At 41.8% G+C, this 20,343-nt stretch overlaps 2 protein-coding genes across 5 annotated transcripts; one reads left to right on the plus strand and one right to left on the minus strand.

Moving 5' to 3' along the window:
• Positions 1-60: 60 nt before the first annotated feature.
• On the plus strand, positions 61-6,722 carry AURKA (aurora kinase A). Of its 4 annotated transcripts, none has more exons than XM_030503186.1 (9): positions 61-351; positions 502-589; positions 1,433-1,727; positions 2,285-2,363; positions 3,061-3,252; positions 3,909-4,047; positions 4,430-4,578; positions 5,205-5,379; positions 6,004-6,722. In XM_030503186.1, the coding sequence occupies exons 2-9, from the start codon at positions 536-538 to the stop codon at positions 6,193-6,195; spliced, it is 1,275 nt and encodes a 424-aa protein (XP_030359046.1). In that variant the 5' UTR covers positions 61-351; positions 502-535; the 3' UTR covers positions 6,196-6,722. The 4 variants fall into 4 exon arrangements, with proteins under 4 accessions (XP_030359046.1, XP_030359049.1, XP_030359048.1 ...); XM_030503189.1 differs by having other exon boundaries at positions 5,205-5,277; XM_030503188.1 differs by having other exon boundaries at positions 1,433-1,715.
• A 481-nt stretch (positions 6,723-7,203) lies between these two features.
• On the minus strand, positions 7,204-15,023 carry FAM210B (family with sequence similarity 210 member B). Its single transcript, XM_030503368.2, has 3 exons — positions 14,767-15,023; positions 11,697-11,869; positions 7,204-10,254 (listed from the first exon to the last, which is right to left on the minus strand). Exons 1-3 carry the CDS (start codon positions 14,935-14,937, stop codon positions 10,038-10,040), a joined length of 561 nt encoding a protein of 186 aa, XP_030359228.1. The 5' UTR covers positions 14,938-15,023; the 3' UTR covers positions 7,204-10,037.
• Between the last annotated feature and the right edge of the window lie 5,320 nt (positions 15,024-20,343).

Here is a 20,343-nt window from a genome sequence, read left to right on the forward strand (position 1 = left end):
GCCCTCGGGGCGGGCGGGGCGGGCCCGCGCGGGGTACGCAGCAGGCTGCCGTTGCGCATGCGCCCCAGAGGCTCTCGGCGGCCAGGCTCGGCCTCGCAACGAGCGGAGCGTGCGGAGAGCCAATCGGCGGGCGGCCTGGTTGAAAAGCAGCCAATCAGCGGGCGCGAGAGGCGGTGGTTTAAAGGATATTTAAGGGAGGGCGGTTTGAATTCAAACAGTCGTGGCGGCCGGAGGTAGTGGAGCCTGTGGGTGAGCGGCCACCGGGGTTCCGCGCTGCGTGGTGGAGGTGGTTGAGGACCCGGCCCGCTAGGCCGTGGACACCGTGGGTGCTGGACGGGGCAGACCCGGCCGGTGAGAGGCTGCGAGCGCAGGGTGGTGGTGGCCTGAGGTGGTGGAGCGCCAGGCCTCGGGGCCTCCTGGCGCTCGCGTAGTGGGCTGGGGAGACCCGCGGCGTGGTGTTTTCTGTGGAGCTGATCTCTGTTTGCCACATCCTGTCTGTAGGCTAAGCTCTGTCTAGTTGCTGTTCACGGGCGCTATGGACCAGAATACAAAAGAGAACCACTCTGGGTACCCCAGCCGCACTACAAAGGTAAATGACTCATTAGGTTGGTGGGTGCGTTTATCCCGATAACACAAGAGTTACAGGTTCTAAACTGTAGTAATTATCAACTGTAGTAAATAGTAAAAGGGGAAAAGCTGTCTTGAAACAATAGTTTCAGGAAACATGTGCAGGAAACAATTGCCAAAATTGTTGAAGCTAATCGTTAGCTTTTGAACTTAACTGTAGACTAAGTATCCTAGAACAACTAGGTTGCTCAGAGAATGGGGCAGCTCAGATGGCTGCCCCATCCCTGGCAGTGTTCAAGGCCAGGTTGGATGGGGCTTGGAGCAACCTGGTATAGTAGAAGGTGTCCCTGCCCGTGGCAGGAGGTTGGAACTGGATGAGCTTTAAGGTCCCTTCCACCTCAAACCCGATTGTGAACTAAGAATTTTTTTAAACATAAACCTAAACTACTTTCCCTTACTGGAAGCAAAAGATTAAGGTTCAGCTGTCTGCTTTTATTGAGTGAATATTGCTTTGTTCTGTGGAACTCCCATTGCAGTGCAAGGTATGTTAAGATGAACAGCATTAAAGGAAGCAATGACTCAAAGCAGGGTATATTTTTATGGTAAGGATCTGCTGTCTTAATGCCTTTGGCTGATGTTCTTCAGATGTGTGTGGAAAAGTTCTGCTAGCAATGTTTGCTGTTGTAGAAAACTTAACTTTCTTGTCAGTGTAGAAATTTAAGAATGCTTTTGTTCATAAAACAGATCACGCTACACTAACATTTCCTGTTAATGTACTTTGTGGTGTTCTCCTGCTTTCTGAATGTGGCCATAAAGGTTGTAGTATGCTATTCTACAAGTAATACATAATATTTTCTTTTTGAAGATTGCTAATTCCTTTGGGGATGGCCCGAAGCGTGTCCCTATGTCTCAGCATTCTGCCCAGAGTCAGTTACTGAAAAGTAGCGTTCAAGCACAACGTATTCCTTGCTCTTCAAACTTTGCCCAGCGAGTTCCAGTACAACCACGAAAGCCTATACTGTCAAACCAAAAACTGTCTAACCACCGGATAACGCAGCAGCCCAGACCAAAATTACCAGTCCAAGCGACTGCTAGGCCTCAAGTTCCAAGCAAGAACAATGAAAAACCTCACCAGGCTCCAGTACCTGGTAATTCTGAAGGTGATGTATATGTGTTTGTACAGTTATGACACTCGGGATACTTCTGTTCGATGAAGCAGAGTGGAGCGCAGAACAACTAAAGCTGATGTTGATTATGTGGGACAGCCTTGTAGAGAAGCACTTGGTTGTGCCCCAAAACAGAACAGCAGCACACACTTCAGCTTAGATGTTACTGCATTCTCCTTTCTGCCAGGGCCGATATGGGTGTTTAAGAATTTCCAGATGCTCATTCAGCTATGAGTTAATGTAATTGGTACTCATACATCAGTTTTTCCAGTATTCATGTTAATCTCTTGTATACAAGAATACTGTATTTTTGGGGGTAAAGCCTTTTTTTTTTTTTTTTTTTTTTTTTAATTTTGAGAAAGCTTTTAAAATTACATGTTGATAGCACTGGTAACTGCTATGCTGCTTTGCCAGTAGTAAGTTGTTGAAAATGCCATTGAATGTATTTTAAGAACTGCTTGAGATACTGCACAGAGATTTGCTCCCATGTGAATTTTTGTGTTGTGGTTCTGGGTCTGATACATAAAATTGATCTACTTCTCTATACATAGCAAAAAGTTCTGAAGCAGAAAGCACCTCTAAAGAGAAAAAACAAGAGACTGCTAAGAAGGAAAATGAAGAGACTAAAAAGTAAGTCTTATACCTAAATTTTTTTAGCTAACTGAGCCCTGTTGGATTCAGCTGGTTTTTGACTTCTGGGACTTCATGCTGCAACTTAGTTGCAGCTAAGCTGAAGGCTACTTGAGCCTCTTTGTTGTGGAGACTGGTGGCCCTACACTTCATAGAGACAGCAGATGAAACTAGGAAAGCTTACTTTGACCTGATAATTCTCAGGAACAAGGACTTCCTGTAATCTAAAGAAAACTTTTGGCTAAATGCGTAATAGCTCTTCCCATGAGAGAACACTGATAGCCACTGCTCCAGTCACAAGATGTACACTTGAAAACAAAGCCTCTGTCATATGTGCAACAGGCTGGAGTTCAAGCATGGAGTTAGACCTGTAGTATGGCTATTTTAAATAGCTCTGAAATGCTCTAGTGATAGGTCTGTATTAAGTGTACTGAAGTGAGCCTGGCTTGGTATTTTGCAGTAGTGTGGTTGACACTAGTATGTCTGTGTGTAAACTTTAGGAAGGAAGAGACAAGCTTTCAGAACTTTCTTTTGAAAAGTCTCAAGGCATATTTTATCCTCTTGGTGTTCTTGTAAAGACTAAAATCTAGTTCAGATCACTAAGTATATATTGAACAGGAACACTATAGACTGTAAACCTGGGAGTCGAAGCCCACTCAAGTATCTAGGTTTTGTAACTTGCTCTTTCTTTTTACAGAAGGCAATGGTGTCTTGATGATTTTGAAATTGGTCGTCCTCTGGGGAAAGGAAAATTTGGAAATGTGTACCTGGCACGTGAGAAGCAGAGTAAATTTATTCTGGCACTGAAAGTGCTCTTTAAAACACAACTTGAGGAGGCTGGTGTAGAACATCAACTACGAAGAGAAGTTGAAATACAGTCTCATCTTAGGTAAAATTTCATGACCAGTTAAGTTCTTTGTTTGCATTCAAATAAACAAAGTAAGCTTGTTTATGATAACATAACCTGCTGAAGAAGAGAAGTTTCTTTTCAAGTGCATGACACCTTGAAATTGCTAGTTAGGATTCTTGCCTTTCTGCACGGAGATTTATTTTTGTCTACCTTGCAATGAAGCAACCTCTGGGAACATCTTCCTGTTTTAAAAAATAAAAAAGTGCCCTTACCTGTTGCTTGGATTTATGTGGGTAACAGGTTTTTCTCAAAGTCTGAGTTTCTTTCTGGCATTTTACTTCTTGGAAAATAAGCTCAACTTGAAGAAACTAGCTTTCACAGAAAGTGTTTACACTTAAATTCCAAAACACATAGGAATTGGTACCTTCAATGGTCATTAGCCTTCCACTTGCTGTAGAAGGGTACGGACAAGAAGATCTGAATTAGCTAAACTTTTGACTAGCTGCTTGCTAGCAGGGAATCTAAGCTGCTGCTTTGATAAACACCATCTATCTGCTATGAAGCTCTCAGTTGGTATGTTGTGAGCTGAAGGAACACTTACAAGATTGCATTGAAAGGGGGGAGGCAGGAAAGGGACATTAAAGTTGTATGGACAAATATACCTTGTTCAGAAAAATACTGAAATCTTTTTGCAGGCACCCCAATATTCTCAGATTATATGGCTACTTCCATGATGTTACAAGGGTCTACCTTATCCTAGAGTATGCACCGCGTGGAGAAGTCTACAAAGAACTTCAGAAGCTTACCAAGTTTGATGAGCAAAGAACTGCTACTGTAGGTTGTTCTAGCTTCTTATGTGTCACTTGCTCTTCATATTTGGAGTATTTGCAGCATAAAGCTAGCTCTTCAGATAAAGTTCTGTATTCTGTTGTGTGCAACTGATTCCTTAGATGATAGTTTGTTCATGTACTTGCAACAAGAAAGAAAGAAACTGGGAAGGTGTTACTGCACAGCACTGAGTTGACATTCAGCAATGCTGAAGATAGTTGTAAGTGCTTGGTCATTTCAGGCAGAGCCTGTATTGTCAGACTTCCAAGGGTTTGAGGAATAATGGCTGTAACTTAAACTTCTAATTATGTCTAGAAAAGGCTATATTGTAGCCAGACAAACTAGAGTGACACTGAATTTAAAGTCTTGTTCTCTTTCTAAATACTAGTACATCACAGAACTAGCAGATGCTCTATCATACTGTCATTCAAAGAATGTGATTCATCGAGACATCAAGCCAGAAAACTTGCTGCTTGGTTCAAATGGAGAATTAAAAATTGCTGACTTTGGATGGTCTGTGCATGCTCCATCTTCTAGGTGAGAATGCAGTACATATCTTGTGCAGTGAAAGACTTCTGTAATGAAAATGTTAGCTTTCTTGTCACTCTTACAGTTGTGGAATGGAAGTAAATGTGAACTTCCCAAAATAGGGGGGAAAAAATCCTTTAAGAACTGGGCCACTGCAGCAAAGTTCTTAATAGTCAATTGGTGTAGCAAAGAGGGAGCATTAGCCTGCTTTTTCAACTTGTATAGTTGAAAACTTCCTAAACCTGGAAGTGAAGAATGTTGGTGTACTGTTGTTAGGGTTATAGCAGTCCCCAAGAGCACAGGCCAGCACTTGTGTTCAAATATCACTAGCAATATACTTAAGACATTTCCTAGTTAGTGTGAATTGTGCCTGACAAAGGAATATACTGTATTTGATCTGGCAAATGGGATAAGGAAAGGAGGGATCAGACTGACTGCAGTGATTGGAATGCTTTAAAGCAAAATTGGAAAAATTACTGCTAGCACTTCTTTACAAAGCATTATGGTGATGCAGAGTCTATCCAGGGTAGACAGCACTGAAGTACAGATGATTGCCAGCATTAGCTTTTATCTGGCTCTTTAAATGGATCTTACAATTGTTAATCAGTAAATGATTAACTTTGCCTTTTCTTCAGGAGAACAACTCTCTGTGGGACACTTGACTACCTACCTCCTGAAATGATTGAGGGAAGAACACATGATGAAAAGGTGGATATTTGGAGCCTGGGAGTTCTGTGCTATGAATTCCTTGTAGGGAAACCACCTTTTGAATCAGAAACATACCAGGAAACCTACAGAGCTATCTCCAGGGTATGTGCCATGCTTATTTGGACTGAGGCAGATGAATTGTGCTGTCTTTCAGTTCTGTTGTCTTATTGAGGTGTAACAAATGGTCATTTTGGAGAAGGGCATGTATTTCAACTAGAACTGTAGAAAGACATAATGATATGCATAAAACTAAATCACTAAAACAGTATTCGCTCATTCAGTAGAATGAGCCCTTAAAGATACCTTGCCTTATGTACTTGGTTCTGCTCTGTTTCTGCCTGCATCTGAACTTCTACCTCTTTATGAAGCAACTAATCTTCTCCACCTCTTTCCTTTTTCTAACTTATAAAATGAGTATTTAACATTCAGTGTGTCACTAAAAACAAGTAAGCTTAACCTTTCCTGTTGCTTACCCTAGAAAGGTTCTTCCAGCAAACTAACCTGAAGTACATTGAACCGATATACTAGCTTCACTTCTGAGAACCTTGATTTCTTCAGGATTATGATGAAATTACTTAATCTTGTCTCAACAGGCATAAGGTGCATAGCCTAAGGCTGACTCAGCCTTTCTAGATCTACATCAGAGGATAGAGCCCTTTGTCTCTCTAGTTTGGTTATTGTCAAAGAACTTTTGCATCATCTTTTAGTGTCCTTCTTTTTCCTTAGGTGGAATTCAAGTTTCCTCCATTTGTAACAGAAGGTGCAAGGGATTTAATTTCAAAGCTTCTGAAGCATAGCCCGTTCTATCGACTGCCCCTGAAGGATGTACTACTTCATCCCTGGATTACAGCAAACTCTACAAAGGTGCCCAGTAGCAGAAAAAGTGATGCTGCTGCCTCATCTAGAACACAGTCTTAGCAGGGGTAACCTCATGGCATCAATGAGTCTTGTACTGTAACTACTGTAATGCCTACAATACAAAAAGCAGATCTTGGAATCTAATGGCAATTGGAATGCAAGTCTTTGGGTTGGCTGTCTTAGTAAACTCTAATCGCAGTGTAAAGTTATTTGACTTCTAGCTGGAGGTTGTGGAATACTTAATGGTATACTTGAAATCTTGTCATGTTTGGGCCAGGTTTGTTGATGTAAGAATTAAGCTGTTCAAGGCTCTTAGGATGTGGTCTGTCCTCGTAAAGGTCCATTAGTCCAACAACAAGAGGAAGTTGTTTTAGGTTATTGAACAGTGCAATATCCTACAGATACCTGCCTCTGAATTTACTGGGCTGCTAAGGGTATCATAACTGTGGTGTAATCTGAAACTGAGCGAGGTGAATGCATTTCTCTAAATGTCCTAAAAATGATGTGTGTGTTATTTTTATCTCTACTTTTTATCTTAAATGTGAGCACTCAACTTTTAAATAAAGACTTGTATACTGCTACCAGCATGGTAAGGCTCCTGATGGCATTATCACTTCCACTGGCTGTGTCTAATCACTTGTCTTCACCATCAGGACAGCTTGATTCTTTGGCTGTGATCACTAAGTTTACTTCCCACCTCTGTCAAAAAGGAAGCTGGTATAAAGTTCTTGCTCAAAGTGCAGGTATGGTCACTCCCTATTCTACCATTACCACACAGGATTACAAGGTAAGTACCAAACATGTTGCCACTTACCTTTTGTGGCTTTTCTACAACCACTGAACCTAGGCTTCTTTTTTTTTAAATGCAGTTATTCAAAGATAACACAGTCTGAAAGCACTTCTGGGAGAAAGGTCTGGAAAGTACTGTTTTCAAATGGGATATGTAATAGGAACTAATGTTAACATCTGGTGTTGTAAGATGTTATTCCCTAAAATGTAGCAAGGGTCAGGCCACTCGCCACCAAAGCATACTAATCAAGTATTTTCCAATAAAACACTCCAGGTAAATGAAGAGAAAGCAATTTACTGTATTTTCATTATAAGGCTTTAAGGTCATCTTCACGATTTTACAAACCCTTTAACAAACCAATCTTTTTACAACAAGGATTCTAGAATTCAAAATACACTCTCAAATTAATACTTTGAAAAAAAAACCAAAAAAAAAAACCCAAAAAAACCCCCAAAAAAACCCCAAAAAAAACCAAAAACCCAAAAAAAAACTTCATCTAAAATTGGCAGTAGTTTATACAACCATGTTTATCTGAATAGGTCATCTGAATCCTGCTCATAATTTAAATGAAGCTGGTTCTTTACTGCAAGAAAGTCTTGAGTTAGAAGTACCAGCACTAATAACTTTTAGGTGCATCTGCTTTAAATGATTCCTGCTTTGAGGGACTTTAGAAAAAGAAAAAGCTTGCATATTCCTTTTCTATCAACTTTTGGACAAACCATACTAATCAGAAATGACTGAATAAGTAAAACAAGGCTGCCACATGTTTATTCTGGAATTCTGTTATCCTTGTTAACAGAACATTGCCCTGAACTGATACAAACAGAGACAACATGCAGAAAAAAACCCAAAACACAAAGGCTTCTGTGACCAGGAGAGAAAAAAAGCCAAAGTAAAACTTACTCTTAAGAAATAATGACTGCCCACTTGAAAGTTAAAACAGACACTACCTGTTCTAGAATGTAGCAGATCATAGAAAGTTGGTTGCGCATTGTCATACCATGGTAACCCTTCAACTGTGGTGTAGATAGTGCAGTGTTTGATAGGTAAGAACTGCACTAAGCTTCCATCCACATAACAGGTATAATCACACAGATTAGTCAGGGGTAAAGGCAGAGCTTCCTTATGCTCTAATTAGAGCTGGCAAGTTGAAGCTAGTGCCCTGGCCGAGCTGCCAATTCCAGCAGTCATGCAAACAGGCATGCAACAGGAACAAGCCAGCTGAATTTTGTCTCTTTTGGGGGAATAAGCAGCTAGTTCAAATTAATGACAGCCATTCCTCCCCCACAGATAGGTATGTGAAGCACCACAGCATTGGCTCCATATTCTAACAAGCAAGCCAAGCAACTGTGCGTGACATAAGTTCTCTTAGGTGACACAGCTTACAGCTCCCACAGGCCACACTGCAAGGCTAATTCTCAGTATGCCCTGCTCCTGTGGCTGTTAAACACTGCACAAAATACCAGTGTAATGCACCTTTACACATGTGCCATGGATAGCTATGTCTGCATTATACATTAAGCCTCCAGCATGTGTATCTGCTCACTGCAGGAACTGTTTCCACCCTAAGACACTAACCCCTCAACTGGGCTAACAGCACAGCCCCACAGACCAAGGGGTTCCTTGTTTTCAGGTGGCAGTCTCTAGTATCAGCTTGCTTCCACAGGGCAAAGGAAGTAAACTACCTCTTCTACAGTTTTCCCTTTCTCTCAGTTCACTAAATTTCAGGGTAATTTCCTGCTATTTTACTTTAATCAGATTCCTGAATGAACAGATTGTGTCAGAGCCACCTTGGGGTAAGTATAAACACAGAGGCCAATGTAAAAGAGCAGACCTGGAAGGAGGAACAGGTCCTAAAGTCTGACAGATTTGGCTCAAGCTATCTCACAGCAGCACAGTCCTAAGTCTGAAACCCAGGTTTACCACAATGTTACATTGTGGTAAAACTGGATCCAGTTTTAGGATCCAGTCTTTAGGTTAACTGAAAAGTGGTACGTGAATATACGCACGTGCAGCTGTATTCTAACAGGAATAGTGCCCAAATAAGATTGAAAAGCACCTCTAATCGGTACATTCAACAGTCTGCCAGACAAAAGCACAAGAATTGCTCTTGAAAAGCTATGAATTACAATGTCTGGACTTCAGGTGGAGATTTGAGTTTCATCCACAGAAGCAGAAAGCTGCTAGGATAAGTTTCCAGATTAAAAAAATGTGTGTCTAGTACAAAGCCAGATCTCAATACATTAAAAACCCGAAGATACCCTGCCTCTGACTTGATAATCTTTGGAGTATGTTCCCATGGGAGGTAATTCTGGTTACACTGATTTCAGTAGACTCAGGATTCCTTGAGTCTATAGGCATAAAACAAAACACCGACACAAAAAGGACTTTAGTAAGGCCAGCTCCCAGCCTATATGTAAAACCCATTTTCAAATAAAATCTTGAAACATGGAAGCACCTCAAAGGAGCTGTAGTTTCAGAACAGTGCATCGCCTGTCCTGGCTAAAACAATTATCACTGTGCAATGATTAAGCATGGGCGTACTCCTGCCTAAGTTAACTCAGCATGAGTGTTGTGCTGCAAGACTGTGGTCATGGTGTATGTCTTTTACAACCAAAGAAACACCCACCTACCACTTTAGATTCCAGTATATACCCTTACCAAAGGAACTATTCATATAGTAGGATATTGTTAATCCCACAGCCTGTTAGGAGGAGAATCTTACTCTGTTTCCCAAATACAGAGACACAAACCAATGCTGACACTCTATTTCGACAAGAAAAAAAATTAAGGCCCCAAAAGCTAGATTATAAAGTCCTAGAACTGTATGTTCTAAAGAGATTGCTCATTGTCAAGAATTTATATTACCACTTGCAGTGAGAACCATTTTAACAGGTTTTTCTAAAGAAGAGGTGGCAAAATGGAAAGAAGGACAGCACTTTTCACAGTGTACCATTCACCACCATTCACCTGAAAGAACAAGTAAGAAATGCAAGAGATCAGCATTTACATGGATCCAAACAAGTCTTTTAAAGAAATTTAACAATCTGAAAAGCTACATGAACATAGAGCATTAAAAACAAAAGAGAGAGTAAAAACCAGTAAGAAATCCTCATGGATTCGGGGTAGGAGGTTTGAAGAAACCAATCTTCCGGCAGTATCGGACAATAAATGGCACAGAAACTACGGTAATGCTGATTCTTACTGGAGCAAACAACTTGTGAATGGCATATGCCAGCACAAAAGTGCTTGTGCCAGCTGCCATTTTAGATTGCAACGATGATTCACTGAAACCAAGTTTGAAGAGAACTGCAGTCATATCCACTCCACTGGGGAAAAAGAACACAAGATCTCTTTAGTTTATTTTAAGGTTGCATGCTAAAAGAATATAAAATGATATTTTTTCTTTTCCAGGGAATTTTACATGGCACCCTTCCAACTGGAATTTATTATAAATTTATTTATAAATTAGATATTGTTAAATAAGAAACTCAATGAATTAGTTCAGGAGTAACAGCTTAAGTTACTTCTGTAGCAACAACACATGCAATATTACCAAATATACTTTTTTCCCCTTAAATATAAGGACAAGTTACTGCGCAGTCAAATATGCTCTTAGTTTTACAACTGTATAGCTGCAGCATGTGCATGGAGAATACTCAGCCCCATGTTCAACCTTCAGAGAGAAAAGAATCTGCTTCTCTACTTCTGAATTTTAAAAAAGTTAGAAATTTGTGAACTGGTCCTGGAAATTCATCTTCCCAAGATTTACAATAAAGCCTCTTTGTGTCTTGATGAATTTATCACATTAATATAGATTGACCCAAACCAAATAAAGCACCTGTTGCTAGGCTTAGGGTGTTCTAACAGAGGAGCAAAAGCTAAGAAAATGACAAGTATCTTATCTAAAATCAAGCAAGTGAAGGAAGTATTATGGATCTCAAATCAGTGTTATCCACCAAATCCATTAATATTTTAATTCTTTACAGACGTAACAGCTTTCATCAAGGTTCCTACATTTGGAGTAATTTTCCAAAGTAAGCTATTAAATCATACCTGAAGGAAAAAAAAATTCCTTGTCACCCTGTGTGTGCCACGATGTACTAAATGAGAGAAATCAGCATTCGCATACCTCCACTGAAGGCAAGAGTAAGCAGCAGGGAATATTTTAAGAAATAGCATGTTTCCCTGTCTCCTCAGCTGGAATACCTCATGCTCAACAGATGTATTTATAACTGAGGCATTCCCACCAGGAGCCAAAGACAGTTTCCCACCTGACTCCTATATGGTTATGCAGTATTTTCTTTTTTATCCTAATCCTGTTTTAGTGGCTGTTACCTTCTGCAGTTCAACTGCAAAAAAGAGTTCAACACCCAGAAAAACAAACATATCTCTAAGCACCAGCACTTTTGTATGGCTCTATCTCTACAGACCATGCTACTGCATGAGAACAAAAGATATCTCTCCAGAACAAAAATTAATTCTCTCATCTGTTTAGTTACTCTGGTGCAGTCTCCACTCTGCTGTTTTCACCTGCCCACCATGGACCTTGAACCTATGCAAAAATACCATGTACATCTAACTTCTCTCATGCCTGATGGGAGATTAGATCCACTTACAGATCCATCTAAACTCAAAATACAGAAGATTACTGTGTATAAATCAAATGGGCACAGAGTAAATGTCCCCTTGCAGAAATAAGTACAATGGTAAGATATTTTTCTTGGCTAAAGCGTTACCTAGCGGCTACAGACAACTGTAAAAACCTCACCTTGACACAGCCAGGTAGAAGATACCTAAAGATACTAATGAAATTCCAACATGGAATGAAACCCCTATAGCACCATATTCTTTAAACACTTGTTTCAGCTGCTGGGATTTGTTGAGTTTCTTGTTTTCACCACTGGGATCTGTGGCTGCCTTTTCAGAGGATCCACTTGCATCCTAAAAAGAAAACAAAAATATTTATTAGCATTAAGCACAATATCATATTCCAGTCAGTTGAGCAGATCTGAAATAATGAAATAAGTGGCTTGCATACAGCACTGCTCAGAATGCTTTGGGAAGGTAGTAACACATTTTTGCTCTTTCACATCAGTATAGCAGTCACTTGAGAGATGAGACTGAAGTGCCAAAGAGATCTTTGCTTACACCCACTGCTCAGCTTTATACAGCCAATTCTTGTAACAGCTTTTTGTTCAAGAGCTGAGCTGCTCATGGCACTGGAAGCCAACATGATACCAACTGATGCTGGCTTACTAACAACTTCCTGATAGAAGTTCAACATGTAAGTTCCTATAAATCACACTCTGTAGATCAGCTGAAAAAAGGAAGAACCAGGGAACTGCTGCAGTTGGCAGCCATGAGCAATACTGTTGCCACAGTGTAGACAATAGCTACACAGACATGCCAGTGCTGGTGTAAATAGCCCAACTTCACTGAAAACATTTGTCATAGTAAAATTTATTGACAGCTTTTTGTCTGGGTAAATTTAAAGTGCAGAACTTCACACTAAAATAAACCCCAAAGCAATTTGTTAGTGTGATGCAGGCAAAGAAGGGCTAGTAAAGAAGACAGCCCTTGGATACCTCCTCATACTTGCCATAGAAGAAATATAAACTGGAGAAAGAAAACGTTTCCACAAAGACATCAGGATTTTTCTCTAATTAGTGAGCAGCTGTCAGGAAAGATTAGAAGAGTCCTTTCTTTCCAGCTGAATTCAGCAGCAGTCATGACAACCTATCAAACACGCTCCAGGAAACCCACAGGACAGCTACAGCTACTGAGTGCCTGGCAGCACCTTGGCTTGCTGTAGGTTGCTTTCAAGGCACACAAATTAGAAGAAAATTACTTTTGATTAATCCTTGCACTCAGTGAGATTGCAAATTAGGATACACAAGACAGGCTGCTCCTACAACATTCATGGTAGGATGAACTGGCTTTAATCTGTGATTTCAAACATACCAACCACACCACTCCCCAAAAAAGCCTATGTTTGCTGCTGCTTTCTCTTTTTCTCTAAATATGTATTTAGGGAATTGTGCAGCTCAATTTATTCTGATTCTCGTATCTTTAAAAATTTTAACCATAATGGATAATGTTAGTTTTTGGGGGGTTTTTGGCTCATGAGCTGAACTGAACAAAACAGTCTCACGGTACCTTCTGCCAAAAGCTGTCCTAACAATTCAACCAACAGCATGTGCTTAGCCAAGAATGCTCATTTATTCAACAGTATGATTTTCTCAAAAGCCAAGCATGGTTTGAATGGTAGTTTAAGACTTAACAGCTTACAGTGAATTTTTCATCCAAAGATGATTATTATTAATTTAAGCAGCCAAACATGAGGATTTCCTTCACACAGCTGCCATGAAAATAGGAGCTGACAAATCTGCAGAGATACATAAGCCTCAGGGAAACTCTGTGTCTCACAGCCACAATTGCAAGATGGATCATAAGGACTGAAGAATAGCTTGTTCTCATCCTCCAAGTACATTTCAATTCACTCATGCTCTCAGGCTCACAAGCCAGGCAATTTCTGCATGGTATTGAGGTGAGGTGAAAAAAAAAAGTGTCACTTTGGCAGACATTATTTGGACTACCCACTACAGTTGTGTCCTCAACAATGTACAACTTAGCAAGGAAAGTTACCCATTTTCCATATAATTCTGCTAAAATATTTCTGCTAGAAAGCCAATTCTGTTCACATCATTTAGGCAAAGATTCAGCTTCTGGACAAACTAAGGCATGAAAACAAATTTGAAACATCATGTTATGCTTTGTAACGAGGCTACTGAAATTAACCTGAAAATTAAGCTATGGAAATTAAACTGTACATGAAGCACTGTATCGAAAGCATACATTCACAAGCAGGTGTCAAGCAGGTCCCTATATCCTACTGAAATACAGTATGATTTAAAAACCTACTGAACTGGAAAAAAGTTGCATGTAATTTTTTATACTGAGTAAATTCAAATTAAAAAAACCCCAACAAACAATGAACGCAATGAAAGCAGCTTTCCAGTACATGAAAGAGGCTTTCAGGGAAACCAGAGAGGGACTCTTCATCAGGGACTGTAGTGGTAGGATAAGGGGCAATGGGCTTAAACAGAAGTTCAGGTTAGATATAACGAAGAAGTTCTTCACCGTGAGGGTGCTGAGGCACTGGAACAGGCTGCCCAAGGAAGTGCTAATTGCTCCATCCCTGACAGTGTTCAAAGGCCAGGTTGGGCAGAGCCTTGGGCAACATAGTCTGGCGTGACCCATGGCAGGGGGTTGGAACTGGATGATCTTAAGGTCCTCTCCAACCCAAACCATTTTGTGATTCTATAATGGTAGAAATTATTTTTCCTTTCCCACCTCCAAAAAATCAACTGGATGTTGAAAGCACAGTGAAACACATCATTAACGGGGTGCACGTTCGTGTTTTACCTCTCAGCTGATGAAAAGGCGCACAGACAGGCTGGGGACCCGCCGCCGCTTTCAGAGCGCTGTCAGAAAACCCTTTCAGCCACCGCCACTGGGAACACCCGCCTGCCCTGTGTCTGCGTGAACTGCTGAAACTCCCTTATTTCCTCATGACTCACCTGAAGTGCTTAAACTCTGCAGCTCCCAGGGAAAACACGCCGGGGTGCTGCAGGCCAGCTGAACCCCTAATCCTGAAGACATCCCCAAAAAGCCGGAAAACACTTCCAGGCCAGGACAACTTTGTGCTTTAATCAAAGCTCCGCTCCTCACCGAGATATCTCCCCTCCAGAGGCGGGCCTTGGGCCGCGCTGCCCCCTCACACAGGACAGTACCTCAGGACACGGGGACCCAAGCGAACCCCCTCCCCGCCCACCTACCTTGGCGGCGCTGCCGGCGGCGGATCGCGGCGTTACCAGCGGCGGGCTGAGGCCGGCCCAGGCGAGGCGGGGACCGCAGCCCAGGACGCGGGGGGCGGCGGCAGCGAGCAGGGGGACGCTGCGCGGGACCGCCGGCGGCCGCAGCGGGCCCAAGCGCAGCAGACGGTACATAACAACGGCGCGGTCGCGCCGCAGCCCCAGCTCAGCGCGTCGGACACGGCAGGCGGGCAGCCATGACAAGCCGAACACCCGCCCCGCCTGCCGGGCGGAGCGTGCTGAAGGGCGCCATCCCTTTAAGGAGGAGGGCGTCCGCCGCTGGGTGGGATGGTGATTGTAGAGGGTTGGCGCTGGCTGAGGGGAGTGAGTGCTGCTTGCTTGTAGTCTGAGAGGAAAAAGGTCTCCAAAGGCTGCCCCTTGGGAGGGTGTGTGGCAGTGCCCTGCCCCACCTTCGCTGGCTAAACACTTTCCAGCCCTTCAGGAGGGAGCTGTATGGGGGTGACCACTGCAGCTTTGCGGCGTGGCTTTGCAGGTAGCTCGCTAGACGGGGAAAATCGCCTTTTCAGCCCCCTCGGTAGTGTTTAGTCCTGTAAGCGTGAAGGGGAGGCGGTGCCTGTCTTTTTTTCAGGGTGCTCCCGAAGTCTGTGTGTACGTTGAAGTGGAGAGGTGGTTAAGGTGTCATTGCTGCTGCAGGTCTGGTGCATGGGCTCACAGTGCAAGCAGTCTATTTAATTACTGGCTTTATCTTGAGGAGCTCTAGTAATTTGCCAAGACTTCATGGTGCAGGGCAGAGTGCAGACATAGAGCTTATCCAGCTCCAAAGGGTTCATAGCATCTCTGAGACCAGAAGAAGCTTCCAACAAACACTGAGAAGGTCTCACATTTATGAAGTATGAATTAAAAATACTGCTGAAATGTAACATTATTCTGGGAGAACTGTAGATGTTAGGTGGAGAGGGGGGATGTTCCTGGCAGGTGAATCCTGGTGCCCTGAGGAGCTCTATTGCAATGAGCAGCACTTTGGTTGGTGGGTAATTTTCAGGATCAGAGGATAACTGCGATTTCCAGACCTTTTGCAGGGTTCCAACTCTTCAGTGTTAATGCTACTGAACATAGAATCATAGAATTGTTTAAGTTGGAAAGGATCTTTAAGATCATTGAGTCCAACCATTAACCCAGCATTGCCAACTCCGTCGCTAAACCATGTCCCCAAGTGCCACATCAACATGTCTGTTAAATACCTCCAGGGATGGGGACTCCACTGCTTCCCTGGGCAGCCTGTTCCAGTGCTTGACAACCCTTTTGGTGAAGAAATTTTTCATAATATCCAATCTAAACCTCCCCTGGCACAACTTGAGGCCGTTCCCTCTCATCCTGTCACTTGTTTTTTGGGAGGAAAGACTGACCTGCACTGTGGTTAATATCTGTGGTTCACAGAATCATTAGTGGTGGAAGGGATCTCTGGAGATCATCTAGTCCAACTCCCTGCCAAGGCAGGGCCACCTAGAGCAGGTCACACAGACGGGAACATGTCCAGGTGGGTTTGGGGTGGCTTCAGAGAGGGAGACTCCACAACTCCCTGGGCAGCCTGTTCAAGTGCTCTGCCACCCTCAGCGTAAATAAGTTCTTCCTCATGTTGGTATGAAACTTCTCATGTTTTAGTTCATGGCCACTGCTCCTCGTCCTTCACAATGCCAGGATTTCATAACTGCAATGGCTGCAGTTTTCTGAAATCGCGGCTTGTCATCACAGAGAAGGCTGCTCACTGTGGTGAGGAGGGTAAATACTGCATTAATGTACTGAAAAAATGCATCTGAATGCTGAGCTCCAGCAATAAAAGCCTTTCCTCTTCAGGCATGTTGTTTTTGCAGTGATGTAAGCATACAGCACTGAGTACAATAGGAGTGCTGTGTCAGATGAATAGAAGGTTTTTCCTGCAGAAGAGCTTGCAGTTTAGGAGCTCAAGCTGGAACCGCACAGGACAACACTGAATGCACAATGCTGAAACGGCATGGTGGGTGGCTCTTGTTAAGTGCAATGTGCCATGGAACAGATGGGTTTCAGGGAGTATCTTGGAGGAAGAGAGGGAGAGAGCTTTGCATGCGTTAAAAGAGAGTCTATTCTGGCCATAATAAACAGCACTGCCAGTTCTAGGGTTTTACACTTCCTTTAGTTTCTTGCTTCATAAATCCAGTCTCTCTCTGAGTGCTTTATAGCTCCTTGGAACACAATTTCACATAGTCATGTTCACGTATTTATGTTTATTACTGTTCCAAAACAATTTGCTGATGTGTTTTCAGTGACAATTTATACACCAGCACCACCTGAGCAGGCAGATGATATTAACATAGCAATGCTCTAATGTCACACTCCAATTTTGTCATTTTTTTTTAATGAATTATAGAAAAATCGCAGGAGTTAATTTTGTTCTCAGTAAGGGAGATGCCAGTTGAGTTCTGCTGATATGGACCACCACTGGGCTCTGCACACAGACACTGGACACTCCCTGTGTTTGTCTGGCAGACCCGTTAGAGCCACCACATGGTAGAGAACACAGAGCTGCTCTCCTGTGACATATGTGTTATGCTGCTGCTGGCTGTCTAGAAATCCTGGGCAAATGCAGAAAAGATCAGGAGGTCAGTTAACAAGGCATAAAAGCATTATGGTTGGCAGTTTTATATTGCTGGCTGCTGTCTCCAAAATCTCAGTGGGAGATTTTGCTTAGAAGCAAGAAGGAACAATGCCATAAATGTCAAATGATACAAACTCATTGAAAACCAAGCAAACACCTGGGCTTAAGATACCTTAACGTGAAGATTGTTCGCAAGTGCAGGGAGAACCTCATACAATTAGCCTCAGCCCACCAATCCAGCTTTTCCAGATCCCTCTGTAGAGCCTTCCTACCCTCAAGCAGATCAACACTCCCACCCAACTTACTGTCATCTGCAAATTTACTGAGGATACCTTCAATTCCCTCATCCACATAATTGATAAAGATAACAAGCAGAACAACACTGAGATCTGGGGAATACCACTTGTGACCAGCCACCTATAGGATTGAACTCCATTCACTACCACTCTTTGGACCTGGCCATCCAGCTAGTGAACAGTACACCTGTCCAGGCCATGAGCAGCCAGCTTCTCCAGGAGACTGCTGTGGGAAACAGTGTCAAAGGGGCCTTTACTAAAGTCTAAGTAGACAATATCCACAGCCTTACCCTCACCCACTCAGTGGGTCACTTTGTCACAGAAGGAGACCAAGTTAGTCAGGCAGGACCTGCCTTTCGTAAACCCACGGTGGCTGGGCCTGATCTCCTCGTTATCCTGTATGTGCTGCGTGATGGCACTCAAGTGAATCTGCTCCATAACCCTCCCTGGCACTGAGACCAGGCTGACAGGCCTGTAGTTCCCTGAATCTTCTTTCCACCTCTTCTTGTAGATGGGCACCACATTTGTTAACTTAATTTGTGGCAGAAGTGGGAGAACAAGACTTTAGGCCTAACAAATAACTACCTTGAATTTGTATTTACTAGCTGTAACTAGTAACTTGTCTTTACTAGATCCCATGGGAGGACATAGCCCTGTGTCCACCAGAGGGGGTGCAAAGCAGTTGAATGTGAAGGAGAAATTCACTTTTTGGTTACTGAATTTCTCTCTTACATTCATTCACACATTCACTTACATTCATTCACACAGTGCATTTATCTTTCATGTCAGTAGAGATGATTGTTATTGTTAGTGAGCAGGACTGACTAGTAATTTTCCTTTTTCTAAAATTACCTCAAATTGTCCTATTTATGTTTGATAATTAGAATATAAATCTTTATAATACATCCATTTTCAAGTAATACTTTAATAATTTATTGCATATAAATGTACTTCTTTCTCTGTCATTCATTTTCTTACAAGCAGTTGCATCAAAATGTTTTAGTATCTCTGCTACATATAAGATACACTGGTAAAAAAAAGGGTGCTGCAAAATGCCAAAATACTTACAGATCTCAAAAGAGTTGTCAGCAGTTCTCAAACAAGAGCACAGTGTGTCAAGATGTGAAACCCAAAATTCACAAATCAAGATGTCTTCAGGATCTATTATTTAAAAATAGATTGAGATTGACAATGTACTTCATCTACTGCATTTGCATCCTGTCTGAACCACTGCTTCCTCTCTCAGCCTGTTGCTATGTAGATTTTCTATTATTTCCCTTTTGTAATTTTCCAAAAACCAGATAATGCTGCTCTGGTTTTGTGTTAAACATGTTATTATTGCATAGTTGCTGTTTATTGTCAGTGAGAGTAAAGCTGTGAATTAAGATGAGAGATTGCCAAAGTGGCAGTAAGTAAGCTGTCACCAGGAGACAAAGATTTTTACACAATGACCATTCTCATAAAATTTGTCAGAAATGTTTTCATGCTTTATCAGAACACTTATAATGAAGTAGCACAGGGGATACCCTTTATTGAGTTATCTATTATAAACCCCTTATATAATATGTTCCCTTCCATAATATGACTTTTTGAAGTTAAAATCTCTCTTGGTTTCACAGTGCTATAGGCACAGTGACAATATGCTACAGTTGTGTGTGATTTCTGTAACTAGAAATCCATCTTGCAGAGTTGTTCAATCTGTGGTTTGTCAAAAGTGCTGGTTGTGGGACCCTGCAGTGAGCTAGTTCAGGAGTTAAATACATTGGTAAGGAAAAATGTGATTAGTAATTCCGTAACAGCCTACTTTTGATAATGTCTTAGTCAAACTACAATGATATTTTGATGGTGAATAAATCTTAGAAGTCTTCTAAGTTTTATAAATTGCACAAGAGAAATTCATTACACATTTTTCAAATCATTTAGTCTATAAATAATTCAGGGATCGTGCATGTGGTAGTTCCAAAATAGAATGCCATCTAATGGACAAGTAGGAATTGGTTCCTGTATGAGAGTGGTAGGTGATTGCTTATGCATGATGGAAGCTATGTTGTTTAGTATTATTACAAATCTAGTAATAACACGTACATAAATATAATGAGAGAAGTTGGGAACTGATCATGAACCTCATTAAGAAGCTAACTTTTTTCTATAGTAAATTAAAGGCATGGCATGTGAACAAGTTTTAAGTGGCCTAGTTCTTTAGTACATTGGATTTTTCACATTGTGTTCCAAGGGTGTTTAAATTACAAAGATGAGATAGTGTGGGTAGTTGATAAGATGACTTTGAATTAAAGTGATATCAGGAAAGGAATATCAGGAAATTTTATTTCCTTGAAATTAGAATTTGTACCTGTGCAAAGTATAACACAATGCCTGTTTGTTATTTGAGGAATCCATAGGCAATTTACAAACATAGTAGGAAATTTCTGGGTTACGAATGCTCAAGTACATACTAACCTTTCAGGGACATCTTCCTTCTCAAGCTAAACCACTGGAAAATCATTAAAACTTGGTATCTTTTATTCCAATGTGAGAAGCCTGCGCTACTAGGGTGGCTAAATCCGAAGGAAGCCAGCCCAGATATTTTTCTGTGAGGGGAATTTAGGGTGAGAAAAATCTCCAAACAAGACAGCAAAGGCGGAATTATTTGCT

The sequence above is a fragment of the Strigops habroptila genome, chromosome 13 (assembly GCF_004027225.2).
Source record: "Strigops habroptila isolate Jane chromosome 13, bStrHab1.2.pri, whole genome shotgun sequence".
NCBI classification, from domain to species: Eukaryota; Metazoa; Chordata; class Aves; order Psittaciformes; family Psittacidae; genus Strigops; species Strigops habroptila.